Below are 18,889 nucleotides of genomic sequence, written 5' to 3' on the forward strand. Positions count from 1 at the left end.
CACACAACACAACACACACAACACTGACACAACACAACACAACACACAACACAACACAACACAACACAACACACACAACACTGACACAACACACACAACACTGACACAACACAACACACACAACACAACACACACAACACTGACACAACACACACAACACTGACACAACACACACAAACTGACACTTATGACAGGATCCTGTCACTTTCACTAAGAACTTTTGTCAATACTTTGCACTTTTATGTCTGTATTGATGTGTACATATTGTTTCTTATATAGGATACTCTTATTTTATTTTATACAGAATGTTTATATTTAATCTTCCTGCTTTGGCAATGTAAAACACTTTTTTATCATGCCAATAAAGCTTTTTTGAATCTTGAATCTTGAGAGACGGAGAGAGAGAGACGGAGAGAGAGAGAGACGGAGAGAGAGAGAGACGGAGAGAGAGAGAGACGGAGAGAGAGAGAGACGGAGAGAGAGAGAGACGGAGAGAGAGAGAGACGGAGAGAGAGAGAGACGGAGAGAGAGAGAGACGGAGAGAGAGAGAGACGGAGAGAGAGAGAGACGGAGAGAGAGAGAGACGGAGAGAGAGAGAGACGGAGAGAGAGAGACGGAGAGAGAGAGACGGAGAGAGAGAGACGGAGAGAGAGAGACGGAGAGAGAGAGGGGTGTGTGTGTGTGTGTGTGTGTGTGTTTACTGTGTGAGTCCCTCAGTGAGTGAGTGAGTGAGTGAGTGTGTTGTGGTATAATGTCTCTCTCTCTGTGTTTAACGCTGATGGATGATGTCATGAACAGCAGAAGTTGTATCTGGACTCAAACCTTGAACCCTGAGCAAATTTAAAGCGCACGAGACCGCGGGAAACGGCGCGCACGAGGATCTTCACGTCGACGCGGAGCTCAAACGGCGTTTAACGAACATTACGTGTGTTTCATATGATAAGAAGCGCGTGGGATCAGTGTTTGTGTTCGTGAGGTTGTGTCTCGTGAAGCCGATCAAAGTTTTAGCTCGCGCCGGATTCGTAAGAAGCGAAACTCTTGTGAAGAGACGCGCACATAAACACTTGGTTTTATCATCACCTCCTTCGAGTGGATTCTGAGGTATTTGATTACTTTTTTTTCGTTTTATTTGTTTTGCTTCCTGGAGTTTGAGGTAAAACAAACCCGTCGATGGAGTGACTATTATCACCAGTCAAGTACCTCAGAAAGGTAACAGAACGCACGCACACACGTGTTTAATGTATGCATGCATGCATGTGTTTATGTGTATGTGTGTTCGCATGCATATACAAGTAGCCATATTGCAGTCGTTGTGCCAGCAGATGTTTTTCTGTCAACATACATAATTCATAAATCAGTTCAGTCACGAGCTTTGATCGTTTCTGTTTACATTAAGTGGTAGTGTGTTGCGTAAAACCCTTCACGTTTTTTATTTTGTTTGTATATTCTTGTATATTTCTGTTGTTCTTTATAGCATTTAATCTCAAAGGCAGGTGTTGAACATCACTGTTTCTACCGCTCACACACATGACCAAACACTCACACCTGCTTCAGTCCCATTAAAGGTTGTTTAAAGCAGAACACTTATTGTATAGATCACATGATTACTTTGCGACCAACACTTATATGATGATGTCTCAAGTGGCATACACTCATTATATATATCATTTATTTATTATGGTTTCCTATTGGAATGGTTTCCTCAGTGCAATATATCATTCTGCAATATTAGTTTTTTAATGACATGGTATGCAATACCAAATAGTGTTTAATCTTTGTTCCCCGTGTTTGATGGACATTTATGGTTGTAAAGAGGAGACGACGCAAGCAATACTCCAGATAAGAGTGGGTTTGACTCCAGCTATGTAAATACAGGACTATACAAGAAATTAAAGGGTTGTCTTCGTGGTTATTGTTTGCCAAACACGTGCGTTTGGCTCATTTTAAAGCCGTTTAACCTGTCCTGCCTGGATTAGTTTGTGGTATTCTGTGGTCATGCCTAACAATGTCAAAACGAATGGCTTAACCTGGAACGGAGTCACGGATGAGGGTCAACGCAGCTTTACTGTCCTGCCTTCTGCTCGCAGTCTTGCGTTCTTGAACTGTGTTTAAGCAGGTATTATTGACCCACATTAAAGAGCGTGTTGTGATACACACACAGCTGTTGTGAGATCAAAGGTCACACTACAGGAAGCGCAGATACATCATACGGTCGCAGACGTCTCCAGTCTTTTGTCTTTTATTGTTGTCGTTCTGTTTTGTCATGCATTCTATAATCCAACCGCGTACACACACAATGTGCTTTTCATAACTCAACAGCTTTGACATACCGTACATGTTCATGTAAGACTTCTGTTTGGCACTTAATTGGCCTTACTTGTTGTTTTGCTCAAACGTAACGTAGAGGATTTGAACAATCCCCAGAGTTTATATTCAGAAATTGTCACAGTATTCGTTTGCATTCTCTAAAGGGGTTTCCTTAGGCATGAACGTGGCTCAGATCACAGGCCTGTATAACATAACTCGAATTATATTAATGATATAAAAGCCAGGTTATGGAGAGGGGTTTCATTATCGCTTTTTTCCAACAATTGCACATTTGTGTACCATGCTCCTTGAAATAGCCACCTTGTAAGTCGCTTTGGATAACACTTCAGTTTGGAGGCAATTCTCATTATTAAATTGTTGTTATTAGCATGCATATCATTGGCATAGTAAATAAAGCACATATTCTGCACGACCATACTATACATCCCTAAACCTAACAACTACCTTACTAACCTTTAATAGGCATCAAATTAAGAGTTTATTGGGGGAAAGGTCGTAGCAAAAAGCAAGAATTGCCCCCATACTGAAGTGTGACCAAAGCATCTGCTAAATGACTAAATGGTTACGAATTCCCATCAGATATCCTGCAATCCTATATTGTGTTTCTGAAGTTGGGAAACTTGAATAATGTATCTGACTAGTTTTTGTAATCGTGGTTTAAATACTTAAAATTATGGATAAGATTAATGCATTATGCATTAAGGTTGGATTGTAGCTCTCTGAACGCAGGCACTAGCCAGTTTACATTATTATTAATGTTCAGCCTGGTTTCTCCTAGCTTACATTTCCCATGATTGCGTTGGGATGATCAGGATAGACTTATCCTCGGGGCTTCTAAAGATCTCATGACCTTATTACCTAGACAGAGAGTTGGTGTTTTTCCCAGCATATACAGTAGTGTGTGATTTCAATATGCAGAGTTTCGATAAAATCAAGGAACTCAATGTAGCTTGATATTGTTGCCTGAAGGACACGCCAGTATCCAATAGAGACGCTGAACTGTCTGTGCTCATCGTCAAAGCTCGAACAATTGCTTTGACGGCTGTTCCAGTTGACTTTCATTTACACTACAGCACATTGCATCACCCTTTACATATAAACAAAACCCATGTCAGGTTTTACTCTCACTTATTGTCAAATGGTTCAAATTGGTTTACTGAAATGTGCGTAGTTGTTGAATTCCGTAGCACAAATCCGTTCATATGTGATATATTTACATCCATGGCACACACTCAGAGAAAGCCACAATGATGGTACTTGTTGGGGCTGTTGGTTTCCGGCTCATTCTGCTTGGCCTTTGCTGACACCCTATGGCGGTTTGGATCTTCTGGGATAAACTGTAGAATAAAATTGCTGCTTATCGGCCTGTCTCTCAGTTACAGCCTGCACAGGTTACCGCAGTAAAGAGCAGGTGTACCACATGTACCTCTGAATTCCAGAGCATACAGAGGCGATATTATGTTGTTGTTACCTTCCTGATAATTCCAATAAATTTGTAAGAAACCTCTCCTGATCTCTCAGACTTTTGCTGAAATTGTTCAACATGGTTTACACGACAGCTTTTCTGTTGCTCAGTGGTTAGAGTATGGCGCTGCGCCGCATTACAGGGATTGCAAATGTATAGTATAATGCAATGTAAGGCGCTTGGGATAAAAGCCACAGCTAAAATGCGTAAATACAAATGTATTTTGGAGAATGAATGAATACGATTAGCTGTGTTTAAAAGTTGCATTAGTGGGAGGTGCATGTAGGGATCTAACGATTCACTCAGATTGCGATGCAATTCACGATTCTGATCTCGCGATCCGATTTTATTCACAATTTTTTTTTACAGAATGAATACAAATATATTTTATCTCCAATCTTTTATATTCCAAATCAAATCAAATATTAATGTACATATATCCATAAACAAACTAAGACTTGGTCTGTGCTTTTCCTAACTTTTACTTTTTTAAGAAGAATAAGCATATCCACGTTTACCAGGTTTGCAGAAACTGTACAACTGTATTGGACCCTGTACAAAACATTTACTACGATTCTTTTAACGTATTTACAGACTTGAATCATCACATATTATAATTGATTTTCAACCGGCTCATGGTGAATCGTTCCATCCCGTGTGGGTTCAAATGTTATATCCTTAATGCATGAGAAAACTTGGCTTTTTATTGTTTCATGTCTTCAGGCAAAGACATTGCAAACTCTTGTGTTAGTCTCCTGGTTCACCAACAATACTAAAAAGTATTCTGGGACTCGCGTTCATAAATAATGCCATCATATTAACACTTGGAGTATATAAGACCACATGCACATGAGACCAGATCTTTTCCCTTTCCAATTATTTTTTCCTTTTAATTCTGTAAACAAGTCGTCGTCTCAAGAAACACGTATACGAAACCAGTGAACTCAAAACGATGTAGTATACATGCCAAATCAGTATGTGGCGCTGTAATTCTGCCACAGAGATACACTAAAAACTGAGAAGACGACTTGTGCGCCGGGGACTCGTGTGTCTAGACGAGACTCTAATAAGATACAAAATCTTTACGTATACAGCTAAACATGTCACCGTTTGGACGGCCTCTAAGAGTAACAGGCCACAAACTGAGCACGTTGACTTTAATGCGATCAAAATGGCATGGATCCCGGCAAACAGCTTAAGTCAAAGTACTTACTTATATGAACACACAGTGTTAACTCGATTGTAAACACGACAAACCGAATGGATCTTGAGCGTTTACTCGTGTAGAATGGGGTATTTTTAATAACATCAGAACGCTTATTAGCGTTTAGTTTTAGTTCCATTTTGGTTTAAAATGCCATTCGCAACTGTGCACAACCAAACCTGATCATGAATCTCCTATGGTGTCCGAGATCCCTCATTATCACCTGAAGCTGGTCCAAGTGGGCACATTTAGGTCAGTAACAGATGGTACTGATCTTAACCAGGTTAGCAACTTGGCAGGAGACGGTTAGTGGTAATACAGTTGTTTTCCTCTAAGACGACGTGTCTGTAACTTGTGGCGTAGGGCGGCCTTGCCAGTCAAAGCCTAGATCAACGATCAGAGTCTTGATCATGCCTTAAAGAACCTGTGGGTCATGAGACCTCTCTTCACCTTATAACCTGTCTTAAGCATCTGTTTCTGGTACTTTGTCTTTTGAAGATTGTGCAAAAGCTTATTAGGAGAGAACCTCAGCAGAACACGTAAAATGTTGGATGCCTGGAGAAAATGTTCTTATTAGTTTATATTCAGCATTAAGCATTTAGTTACATTTTGGATGGACTGTTTTTGTTGTTCCACACATTTTGATTATTATTCAGGTCAAGGTTTGGGGTTTTCCCGTGATCTGTGCATGCATCAAATGGAAAACCAACATCAATTTATCCTGTTATTCATCCCGTTGCTGCCTCTAAGTTTAACAGAGTGAGTCATGAAATATTTTTGTGTCATAAAGTGCGACCCAAATCGCGCACTTATGCACTATTCTAAACTATTTTGTACTGTAAATGGTGTGAGTAGTGCGTTCACATTTCAATTTCTCAAAAAAGAAGCGCAGTTTAATACCTGGATGAAGCACTCATTCAACCTAAAATATGAAGTGTGAAACTCTGGACACTTCACATACTCAACGGTCGCAGTTTTGCTTATTTTGCTTACTTTCCGACGTGAACGTGTCTGGACACACACCCTTTAGCTACAGGATACGCCCCTTTGACAACAGGACACGCCCCCTTTAGCGCCTGGTCATGTTCCCCTGAGTAGTAAAATACACAGCAAAATGGCAGAGAATAGAAGCACTAAAACATGCAATTATTGGTTGAAATTACAAGCAGCTGGACTTGATGGGGATCCTTACGACTTCCCTATGACCTACAAAGGAATCAGGTGTTCCTGGACACCGAAATGTTGCGCAGAATTGTGTTTCCTGATATTGTAAGCTGTAATTTTGCTGAATGTTTTCACGTGGTAAAGTGACGACACATCCATAGCCTCTATTGACATTCATTGTGCTGTAAGATTGACGTTCTCTGCTATCGTCTGGGAAACCGCACACACTTCCGGTTAGTATAAAACCATTTAGTATTCCAATTGGGACGATACTACTCTTCTGAAAGTCATTCACTAGATGGTTGAGTGCATAGGTTAAGTGCGTAGCGTATAGTATGTCATTGGGACACAACTAGATCTTGAGACATTTTAAAGGCTTTTTTAGCTCCAGTAATAGTCAGGCACCTGTGATTCAAACTCTTATTCTTTTTTTATAGGTGATGAAGTTCAAACTAACAACTAAAGTGGTTTTGCTAAATCTTGCCTTTGTTGTTGAATTGCTTTCTCTCCAGTGCAACTTTGTCTGCAGATATGAAGATTTAAGTGTAGAGCCCATTAAGATGTCTTGTAACCTACTGCGATGTTTGTAAGAAAATACCCAATTTGGTTTTCTTGACTCTTGTTGTTTCACCTTTCGGGCAGAATAGGACACACCTGGAGCCTTATGGGGCATACAATCTCTTTTCTTTACCCTCCTGTCAGATTGGTTTTGGTCGGTGTCGGTCGTTGTCTGTCGTTCTCTGCGTGTGCTGGTCGCTGGCTCTCCTCTCTATGAAAGACACTTTTACAAGGAGTCCTTGTTCAACAGCTTGCCCGCTCCGAGACTCCACGCAGAGGGACACAATGCCTTGCCCGTCATCTGGCACCTCGCAAGAGCAGATTCAGGATCAGTTCCCGCTGTCCCAACCCTGTGTGAGGCTTTTATTCAAGCAAATTATGGGCTGACTTTAGAACAGATGCATTATACCGGATTAAATGGCTGGGGCCATGGGATTGTGACTTCTACGACGTGGCACATGCACTTGCATGACTCAAAAGCCACGTTCATACCCTACATAAGTTCACACCTGGTTTGGCTAGAAACTAACTAGCTAGTTCGGGTTATCATAGTTTTGTCCACTAGGATGCTGTAGATCTCAGAGGGGCAAAAGTCTCATTGGTGGTGTTTGCTAATACTTTGGTTTAGTAGCTCGGGTAACTCCGTAAATTACAGTCTTACACACCACATAGCAACCCCCTGGCAACCATCTTAAACAATGTTGTATCACTACTGAAAACATTACTGATGTGAATAAAAATTCTGTATGCTTTCGCTTTGTCATCACAAAAGCAATCTTTGGCGGACTTAAAAATGTTTTCTTTTTCTTATTGTATTTTTGATTACTTACAGGATCAGATCTTGGATTGTTTGCCGTTTCTGAGAATTCACGTTTTTTGTTAACAGATGCCATGAGCTCAGGTGTATTTCCACAGAAATCTAATTTTTGTTAATTATGGGCTGTAACACTGCTCTTTTTGGTCTCAAAGGGCCCTAAATATCAAAGGATAATTAGTTTATTTCAAAGGCAATATTGAGATATTTGCCCCCCAGGAACATTAGATTCTGTACAAAAGAATATGTTGATGTTTTAGTGCCTTTTGTAGTTTCTCGTTTTCTCTTGGTTTTATCTCTTACTCGGTTTGTTTTGCTTAATTATTCCAAATATTCACAAAGACAATTTAATAATTTCATTTGAATTTTCTTAGCATTAAGTAATTAGTTAATGTTTGTGTTATTAATGACGCCTAGAATTAAAGGCCTTTCTGTCCTCTGTCCTACTGCACTAATAAATGCAAAATAATATCTTGTTTTTTTTACGTATTTCAATGATCTTTTAGTCTCATTTTTAAATATTAGTCATCTTGAGGCACCATAACACTGGGCTCACACAAATCGCGAATTTCGTGTTTTGTGCATGTAAATTACATACAAAGTCAATGCAAAGATGCGAAAAGATGCGAACGTGGTGTGGTGTCACTCACTGGAAAATAATAAACTTTTTTTTGCGAGCAATAAAGGGCGTGGATAGCGTTTATTTTTTTCGCGTTTAGTGTGAACCGGGCATTGGAAGTCATCCGGGGCCCCCTTCACGGCCCCCCTGTTGAGAACCATTGGGTTAGACTTTATCAGGTGTGAAAACATTTAAAAAACTATATAGACATGCGTTTATTGAGCCATTATAATATATGCAGTACGAAACATGTTCAACATGAAACATTCATACCTGCAAGATAAATGGAATGGAAAAACCTGATAATAATATTCCCTGCGATCTATGAGTAAGTGAACGTTACAATTTCATAATCTCAAGTATAAACAGTAAAGTGCAAGAAGAATTGTGTAAAGTACAACAACCCGGATCCAGGAAGCGTCCAACAGATTGTCTTTTGTTAAGTGTTGGCAGACAGTTCTCGAGTGACCTGTGTGTGTCTTTGTGTTTCAGGTGGGGTATGTGTGATGGTATGTGAGTGTTTACCATGGTACAGAAGAGACTCGGGTTTCTGAATGTCACCATTGTCATCGCTCTCTGTGTACTCTGTAAGTATTTCTTCATGTTCCTTATCCACAGCTCAGGCCTCCAAATTGCAGCGACCCTAACTTAAAAAGGCTGGTGTTATTTGGTATAATAAACAAAGCCATTTGGAGCTTTTCTCGCAACGAATTTCACTTTTCTTAGCCATTTTTGCCGTGACTTGAGATGCTTATGAATGTGTGAAATAAGTTAATTTTACACAATTGTCTATTCATAACCATAGTTTTATTATAATAAAGTAGCATCCATGTTTTTATTTTATTTGTCGTTAAACCGTGGTTAATTTTTGTTTGTGCTGCAGTTAACCACAGGTTACCTAACAAACTTATTGTCAATTTGAAATGTTTTGGTTAGTGTGTGGTATCTTTCTCAAAACAACTAAATGTGATATTTTAATGGAATGTCTTAAATGTTAAAAAACGATTTGGGATCAGTGAAAGTTCTTGCCAGACATGTATTATAAGTAGAGAAAAGTTTACTACTTATTGTATCATTAACCATGAAAATCTGTTTTAAATGATGATTTTATTCCTTAAGTTTATGATAATGTTATTGTGATGATAAAATCATATATTGATGTAGTTTTTAATAGAAATTATTAGTTAAGTGGTCAATGATTTATTTTATTTGTCAATTTGTGTAATATTAGAAGTTTGGTGATAGACGAGTGTATGTGCTTGTGTTCACTGTAAATGTTCTTTCAACATTTGTTTCCAGCCATCATCATGTCATTCACACTATTATCTCTCCATTTGTGTCCTGTTTTCTTTCTCTCCGTGCTCTCCTTTGCTGCTTGAACTTCTTACCTCTCCAACAAACCCAAACCTGTGGTGTCTAAAATAAACACTCTGTTTATCAGATTTGTTGATTATTTTGGTACCACCACCATCTCAACAGCCCACCAGGGGTTTGGTGCAGCTCTGTTTACTCTCAGGGCCCTTTTGGTTGAGGGGTTAAATCTGCTTCTACAATAAATACACGACCCGTTATGCTCCTTATGGCACAGGGTCTGGCCAGTGAGACCTTTTTTTGGTGGGGAGTGAGGGTATTTGGGGGAAACATCGCAACCGTTTGGGGGAAAGGGGAATCAAATCCCTGCCAAAAATGAAATCTGCAAATCTGGATTTAGATCCGTCTGGGATTTAAGTTTCCCTTCTGTCAAGGCAAGCTTTGTCAGAGATGTGATTCTTGGCCATGTGTGTGCCTCAGGGGGTCTCGGGTTAGAGGGAGGGTGCTTTGGGAGCTTTTGCATTTCTGGTTCAATCAGAGAGATTATCTCTAATCGCAGATGAGGTGCATTGACCACCTCCATCTCAAGGAGGCGTGTCACCCCAAAATCAAAAGAGATCAAACATTTTATTTTTTAGGAGCGTTAATATAATTTGCATTGTGTCTATTTATTCTTGCCAGTCAAACAAGTGATTATTGAAGGTTAAATCATAAAGTACATTTGTGGAATACAATTGGAAACGCACATCATGTTGAATGTCGATGTTAAAGTTAATGATTTTTCATTTTATGATTACATTAGTACAAATCTGACGGTTTTCTTACAGTAACGAGAATTTTGGGGTGCGGTTTGAGTCCCAAATTTATTCATGAGATTCACGCAAACGGGGCTCTGTGTCTGACCCCAAACTGTCCCATTGGGGGATGCTGACGAAAGAGAGTCACACAATCACTCTGAAAACAGACTGTGCCGTCCAACACAACATTAATATGCTGTATGTTCATTTACATGCATGACATCGTCCCTGCACCCCCCGTTAATCTCAACCTTTAATCCCCATTTAGCGTGGTGACATCATTCTCCAGCTTGTCTTTTGTGTCGTGTTTTTCCTCAGTCACGCTTATTTTCCGTCTCACTTTCTCCTGTTGGCTGTTGTCCCCGTGTTCCTCATGATTTTTGCCATTCTAAGTAAATTAAATGATTGTGTATCAAATGTTGGTCAAAAGAGTTTTATTGTGTTGGTGTCATAAAACAAGCGCATGGCCACCTAAACATGTTGTGTGTTAATGCAATGCATGACCAGTTTTCTTTATTAAAAAGCGTCCTTCATTAACCAGCTTTGCCGGACAACAGTGTGATGTCTGGAAATTGATGCTTGTGTTTTATTGAACGGGAAAAAGCTCATGAGTTTATCTTTATATCCCCCAGGTCCCTCTCGGAGCGCTGAATCGGTGGTCCAGGGAAGAATCGGGGGTTTTGCCGAGCTGGGATGCAGCCTGACACCTCCGTCAGAAGGGGCCACCACCCCGAATCTCTTCCCGTTATATGTGGTGGAGTGGGTCCGGCTGGGATATAACGTCCCCATCCTCATCAAATTCGGCGGATACACGCCACGAGTGCATCCGAACTACAGAGGTGAGCTCTGGTGGAACATAAATCACTTTTCCATTAAGATGATGATGGTGAGAGTGCCGGAGGGACACTGAATTCTGCCCTCATACCTTTTTAATTCTGCACGAGACAGTAAAATTTGTGAGCCCTGTGCTATCGAGCGCTTTCGAAAGTTTATTGCGTTTGCTGAAATAGACCAACGGCTGCTTTTAAAGTGCTTTTGTGTTTTACAGCCACTTGTTTAGACGAAGGGGCTCACTTTCAATGGACCGTGATGACCGTGTTGTTTCTTTATAAGGTGCGCATTTCCCAGGCAATTCGCCAAGAGCTCCCTTGGAACAACTTTTGGGTGCTTCACTTATTGGCAGAGAGGTGCTTCCCGGGGTAATGTGGCCATTTACCCCGGTGCTTGCGAAGGAGGGGTCGCGCTCTGGAATGTATTGAATGGGGGAGGGCGTTGTGTTGTTAAACGAATATCCCCATATAAATGACCCACCCAAACAAGAGACCTGTAATTATGTAGAGTGTGTGTGTGGGGTGGAGAGATGGGGCGCGCACGTTTAATGGCTGCAGAAGGGAAGGAGGGTGGGCAGACGTTACTGCCCCAGGGGGTCGGAGGGGGTGTATTGAGCGGGACCCTGGATTAGAGAACAGTGTTAAATGGCGGCAGTTTGCGCGGGGGGGTTTGCCCTAATATGACTCCAAATAGTTTTTCAGTGGGAATACTTATAAAACATTTTAAACAAATAAACCCAACTTCTTCCTTCTACGATAACACACTGTACCGTTGCACTGCCCCTGATCTTTTTGTATGGAAGTTGTCGGTTCTGGTGCGGTCGGGGTCTGGTTCGCTTGTATGGTTTTGATGGGAGATCAAATGAAAATTTCCATGTTGTCCCGGTGGGATGTGATGTGACTGTCAAGAGAGACAGGTGTTTTACACATGAGCCCCTCGCCTGTCAGTCAGCACACGAAAGGGAAACTGATGCAGAATCAATTAACATTTGTTCTGTGGTGTTTGGATGATGAATCACGTGTTGAAGAAAGAACATGAAGCGATTATATCCTTGATAAAAGCAGACAATTACATCACATAGTCTGAAGGAAAGAACGGGGTAGAAGGAACAATGATGGCACACCCTCAGTGTGTATCATACAATCATAAGTACTGTACTTCCCCCCCTTTCAAAATAAAAGACTTAAAGATGATGCATTCCTAAACTACACTGGGAAATCCACCAAGATGAGATGAAACCAGACCTCATATCTTTAAATATGATCCTGCTACCAGCCAACGTGTTTGTCTGTTTTCATCAGATGTGCTCATGTGCCCTTTTCTTCTTGAGACCCGTAATAACAAAGATTTAATGCCATGACCGTAATTCTTATTACTCTGCACATTGTTCTAAATTTGAAAAGTATTCACTGATAACTGCGGTGTGTTCGTGTGACTTCTTGTTGATGTGTTTGGTTTGGATGTCGCAGCCCACCTGTCTGACGTCATGACACTTGGCCTCTTCAGATGTCTGAGTGGACGTCTGCATCTGAGACGGTTACCAGTCGCTATCACAGTCACACGATTAGATATTTGCTCAGTTTCAGATTAGCGTTAGAGCTGTTGGATTCTGGGGCGGTTACAAATGCACCAAAGGCGCTTTTTTAGCTCAGCAGATTTGATTCAGTTCAGTTGCATTTCATTTGAGTATTGACTTGGTCTCAGATGCTTCTACTGAAACTGCTTTGGAGAAATAAACGAGATCTGGATAATCTGGATTTCTGTAAATTTGATGAGAAATATTGACTATTGATTGCAGAGCTTGATTACATCTCATCTGAAACTCCAATGAAGACATTTTGTAATATTTCTGACTCTTTTTCTCAGGAGACACAGATGAGACGTAAGCAAAAGTTCGTATTTGCTCTCTATTTAATATTGCAAACGAATAATTGAAATATTATTGGGGAATGTTTTTAATCACCCACATGACGTGAAACATGTTTCCGGTGCTTCCGAGCACAAATGAATATATTTAGGAGACATCCAAGAGATTTCCAGGCTTCCTCATATACATCATGGTGTCAGCTTTTGTCAAGATCCAGAAAAGTACTAAAGAGTGGTGTAATTGTAAATTGTTAAAATCCATTGGCTCAGTTTAAATTTTTTTGAAGCGACGAGAACGACCGTGAGGTTCATTGCTCCTGTTGCATCAGTCCATGTGATCATGGCTTGGATGTTGTGAAACACGAAGGCGCCCGTGAATAAATACCTTAGGAACTCATGCGTATCAGCTTATGGCTTTTACGTAGAATGATTGTTTAGACGTATAATCATTACAATTATGTTTAAAGTTTAATTCGTTATGGGTTTGTTTAAATCCCTAAGGCTAGTATGAACAGTAGGTGTGTTTTCATTTCTCCTGTTGAATATATTATACCCAACAATGATTATTACCTTGTAGAATCCTGATCAAATCAAATCAACCTACATTATTTACAGCTGTATTTTGATTCAGTTTCACTCAAGCATCCGTCACATTCCAGAAGCTTTTTGAATGCCGTCTGACGTTGAATTACACTTTTGTCTTTATGAACAGCTGGAACGAGATCAGCATCATGTGTGGATCTCGTAGGTTCGCCTCAGGCTGTCGCGAGCAGTTAGTTTAAGAAAACCTGATCAAATGCTTCCTCATGAGTAGATTAGAGGAAAGACCCCCTGAGGGTCAGTAGGTATGCCTTTCTTTGTCAGATGAAGTGTCTCATTTCTCATATTTGGCTAAGAGCATCTCTGAGAAGAACGTTTGATCTGATCAAATGTGCAAGAGCACACGATGACGATTTACTTTTTTATTCATTTAAAGTGGATAGATTCAGTCAGTAGCAAATGTTTGTGAAATATTTTGGAACCTTAAAACCCAAAATGCATTTCTATATATGAATGGGATCACTTTTTACCTGTGTTTTGAATTGAGGTTGTTTTATTTCTAGTATCTGACACATCATTGTGAATAAACTGAGGTTGCACCTTCCTTCCACTAAAAAGCCACAAAGTGGATAGACCGCTCGTGTCCCGAGCCCCTCCTCCCATCTCTTTCATCGCTCGACCTATTCAAAAGAGCCGTCGCTTTACCCTTGCGTGACCTCTGAGCTTTGGTTTTCTGCCGGTTTTGGTTTCACATTTCTTGCATTCCACACCTGACGTCTGGGAAACGTGAAGTGTTCAATCAGCAAATAAGGAAACAATGAAAAATCATAGCATGAAGATTTTGTGTGTTTAACGTGAAACCTGTCTTTCTACCCGGACTGAGCAGCTTTAATCTTCTAGCAAAAAAACTTGCCAAGAGCAAGGAAACTAAGCATATCATGTTTCGGGAATCTAGATGAATATGTACTGTCTTGAACCAAGACCATGGTTTTATCTGGGGCACCAAAGAACCAGATCAGACCATTTTTGAGCCTGGGGTTAGATTTTTCCAGTAAGTGCAGGTAGACCCAATTCATGCACCCGACAGGAGGTTGATGTCTTAGGAAACTAAATCAAAGGGGCATGTTTCTGACAGGAAAAGGCATGAGGGGCGTCTAAACCAGATGTGTGCCGCAACCAGAATGTTCCCATTATAATCAATGGTCCTGTCAACACTGGAACCACCTGATGGCACATGTTAAAGAATGACGCTCTTATATTGCTTTGGTATCGTTTTAATTATAAAGAAATCATATAAATGTATACGTGAATGATTAAATATTTTTTATAAAAAAACATATACTAAATATATACATCTATAAAATTTAACTTGCAAAATAATGATGTACGAAAAAGTTTTTTTTAATCTATTTTGTGGGTGTGGCGACGTCCGTGTGTGTGGTTCTGTGTCTTTAAATCTTTAAAAACTGAAAATAATATATCCAACATGTTTCATTCTTTCCGAAGAAAAAACATCACTTTCTCTGTGTCTCGCTACCATCTGCATCGACCTTAAACTTTCACTTTCTGTAGGGCTATGTTACTAACATTGTTTTATCTTGGTTTATAAAATAGTTTCTTTCTTCGAAAAGTATATATTTTTTTATTACTGCCATGTTTAGTTAAGTAAAAGGTAAAAATGTGCCCGTTGTGGCCTCACAATTGGAAGTGTTCGTTATTGATATGGACTCATCTGAGTTTGCTTTAAGACATTTTAACTGGAAACTTAAAAATGGATTTTAAACTAGGCAATAATTTACCACCATGTGGACATTCAGACATACCAGAGCTCAGACTCACTGGTCTGGATAAGTGTTGTATATTACTAACCGTCCTCCAGGGCCATTTAAAGGCTTTCCCAATAAGCCATGTTGGTCATTTAGCAATTTCTTGTTGAAATTGGTGGCAGTAAACCTCTGCGTTATTGATCCGTGTCTTAAGGCCTTGCCAATGGCTGGAGTATTGTCACATGTGTCTGTTTCTCACACAGGGAACGACAGGGGCAGCGTTAACCGCAATCTATCCCACGACAAAGAGCCATTCATAGAGGCGATTATAGTGGGGGAGCTTTTGAAACGGGGGGGGTTAAAAGCTGATAGGGGCAGGGAGCCGTTCAGACCCCCCCAGATTGTATTCAAATCAAAACACATCCCATCATGCAACAGGGCATGTGTCATCCTTCAACGGGGAGGAACAAAGAAAAACACGTTCATGGCCTTTCTCAATATAATTCATCAATATAATTCATCTCTGTCCATAGGTACTGTGGGATATTTTGAGCTGAAGCGATCACATGTGCTTTCCGCTGACCTCAGACAATAGATGGTTATCCCTTCAGTTTAGCGCACAGGGATGGAAAAGACCAGTGTGGACAGAAAAGAAAGGAAAAGATGGGTTAGGCTAAATAAACTCAAAGCACAGTGTTTGCTTAACACAGCCGGACGGCGGAAGCGGGCACACTCTGGGAGTGCTTCGCCAGCAGTGTTGCCTCCAGGTCGTTTTTAATGGCGGGCCAAATGGGCACAGGGATGATGTGGATCAGAGTTTGGCTGGTTATCATGATCCAACTAACCCCTGCTGGTAGATAAGAGTAGCAGTGTATTGATGAAATACATTTTTGCGTTTACAAGCAAGTTATCGATAGATGTGTCTGAAAAATTTGTCAAGTGTGTCCAGTACAGAACGGGTAACTTTAAAAATGCTGGGTTAATTCTATCCATGGACTTATAATATGTGGACAAACCAAACTGTTGGGTAAAGTGTATCTACATTTACATGTTTGATACAAAAATTGGTTGAAACAAGAAGAATATGTCTTCCTTTAAATGTAGCCATATTTTATCCAACCATGGGTTGAGATATTTATAAAATGTTATCACATTTTTTCTTTTTTTTTGGATAAAATAATGTTAAATGTTGGTTGCTTTAAACCCAATGGTTGTGTTTGGGATTGACTAAAAGCCCTTTTTTTAAAGACGTTTTTTTATTTACTGTTTACAGAATGTTTTGTAAAAATATGATCTTGAAAACTTTAATATTGACGGAGTGAGGCCATGTTAAAGATTGAAATCTTAGTGAAATTAATGCTTGAAATCAAACTTTGATGCTCTTAATCTCATAAATAGATCTTAAAAAGGTGCTTCATGATGCCATAGAAGAACATTTTTTGTTTAAATGGTTCCATAAAGAACCTTTAACATCCAAAGAACCTTTCTGTTTCTAGAAAAGGGGTTTTAAGAAAATTACGGTTCTTTAAAAAACCTTTGACTGAATTGTTGTGGAACCAAAAATGGTTCTTCTATGGCATCGCACCTTTATTTGGATGGTCACGTACTTCACCCAACCATGGGTTAAGATTCGTTCCAATACATTGTGTCTCATCTCTTAGAATGTTTCACACAGTACTGTAAAGTATGCCTGTTTTTTTCCGGGGTGTATGCTCGGCTGCCACCCACTGGGAAAGAACTGGACTGTTGCTCACATGAGCTGGCCGGAAACTTTGAAGGCCGGCCAGAAGTCTGGCACATGATTCTCTTCTGAAAATATCATAGCTGCTTCAGAACAACACCTTGGGTGTGAACTGATGGGGTTGACATCATGTGATTGGACTCAAATAAATGTGAGAGCTAATAAAACAAAGCACCGTTTGACGATGTGTGTTTACAATGATGTTACCGAGGTGAAGCAAACGGTGGCCACTTTTGGCATTTACTGTAGTAAAATCTGTGCCTTTTATCATGTCAGCCTTGATTGGATAATTGCTGTTTTTAAAAGAGGCCGAATCAACATAAGAAACCAGTTTGCATTGAGGTCTTTACATTTAATGAAGAAATTCAAGGGATGCCACAATGTTGGTGTGTTTTGTGTGGTGTCTGGGTTATTGATGATGATGTTTTGAGGGGCTTTTATCATCCTGCTTTGCGGTTCTAGGTTATTTTTTTGATACGATGTGTCTTTCATACCCATAGCACGAATAAATAATATGTATCCCAGATGCACAGCAGTTGAAATTATTTTTTTGACTATTCAAACAGATATTGGAACGTGACTCATCCATTCATCAGTTTTTATCGATAAAGCTGTACAGAAAGACAACAAAGGAATGAAATTTACAGGGAAAGAAAGAATGCCGGGTGTCTGACAGAAAGCCAATCACATTGAAGAGTTCATTGATGGGTTGGACGCGGAGCAATAAAAAAGATAAAAGCCCCAAGGACAGGAAGAGGAAAGCACAAAAAATGTCTTCATCTCTTTGTCTTTGCATGTCTGGAATCATCAAACTCTGATTGGTCGATGGAGTCCAAGTGACCAACCATCATGTCAATGCTGCCCGGTGCAGAATGATGGACGTGTCTGCTGAAAAATGATAGGGTCAGGGGTCATCGGGCGCTCATTGGCTGTTGAGGGTTTGTTCATTGATCCAGATGAACCTTCCTAACCTTCCTTTGGAGTTCATGCAGTGCATTTGCCCCAGTAATTCAATTTTTGTCCATCAATAACTTGCACTGTGGGATCATTTAGATCCCATTCCAGAAGAGATCACGAAAACTCCAGAAAATTTGCTCCGTGAGTGCACGTCTATTAGATCTCGCGAACGTATTATTTTGCTCACGTTTACGACATGTCTAAATGCCTGGGGCCTCCACGATTGAACCCAAACCAATGTGCATCTGTCACTCCATTCTCTCCGTTCAAATAGAAACTTTCTCTCATTCTCAACCCTTTGTCCGCTCGAATAAAAACACGCTTTTTCTTTCATTCCCACGTGTCATTTTTCAAAATCATTAGCACAAACGTTACCCCACGACCAGTCCCTCCCTCGCTGTGTTTTTGCCCCATCGGGTTTCTACAGCAACTGAATTCAAATCCAAACCCCACCCCTTGGTTTCATCGCTATGGCAACCAGAGAGAATTAAAATAGGAGGGGGTACATTCTCCTGTCTCGCTCCGTTCCCATTGATGAGCGAATTGCCGGTGGCGGTAAAGGGTTAAGTGTCCAACAATGGGCTGGTTTCCCCACAGATTGCACATTGTGTGTGCCGAGTGTTGATAATCACACCGTGTGTTGTTTCTCGTGCGTGTTTACCTTCACATACATTTGTTTTATGTTTAATTGACTGTTCGAGGTCCATTTGGTGGTTTTATTTAAAAAATTTCGCATGGGAAGGCATCTGCTGATTTTGCATAGCATCATTTTTAGCCGCATGAAATTCTTCTTGGTCACTACCTGTTAGTATAAGAGAGACTTACAATCCCCTGACACCTTAGCAACACCCTGGCAACCCCTCAGAACAGCGTGCATCATGTCGGTGACTCTTCATATCACCTTTTATATTTAAGAAAATGTCTCTTC

At 40.3% G+C, this 18,889-nt stretch overlaps 1 protein-coding gene across 1 annotated transcript in view; it reads left to right on the forward strand.

Moving 5' to 3' along the window:
• Nucleotides 1-911: 911 nt before the first annotated feature.
• Nucleotides 912-18,889, forward strand: part of igsf9b (immunoglobulin superfamily, member 9b) — a 31,636-nt gene continuing 13,658 nt past the window's right edge. The window contains exons 1-3 of the mRNA XM_079467827.1: nt 912-1,209; nt 8,645-8,739; nt 10,893-11,099. Coding sequence (XP_079323953.1) covers nt 8,679-8,739; nt 10,893-11,099 — 268 coding nt within the window. The 5' untranslated portion in view covers nt 912-1,209; nt 8,645-8,678. The remainder of the gene's footprint in view (nt 1,210-8,644; nt 8,740-10,892; nt 11,100-18,889) is intronic.

This window comes from Barbatula barbatula (assembly GCF_947034865.1).
Source record: "Barbatula barbatula genome assembly, chromosome: 11".
Classification (NCBI taxonomy): domain Eukaryota; kingdom Metazoa; phylum Chordata; class Actinopteri; order Cypriniformes; family Nemacheilidae; genus Barbatula; species Barbatula barbatula.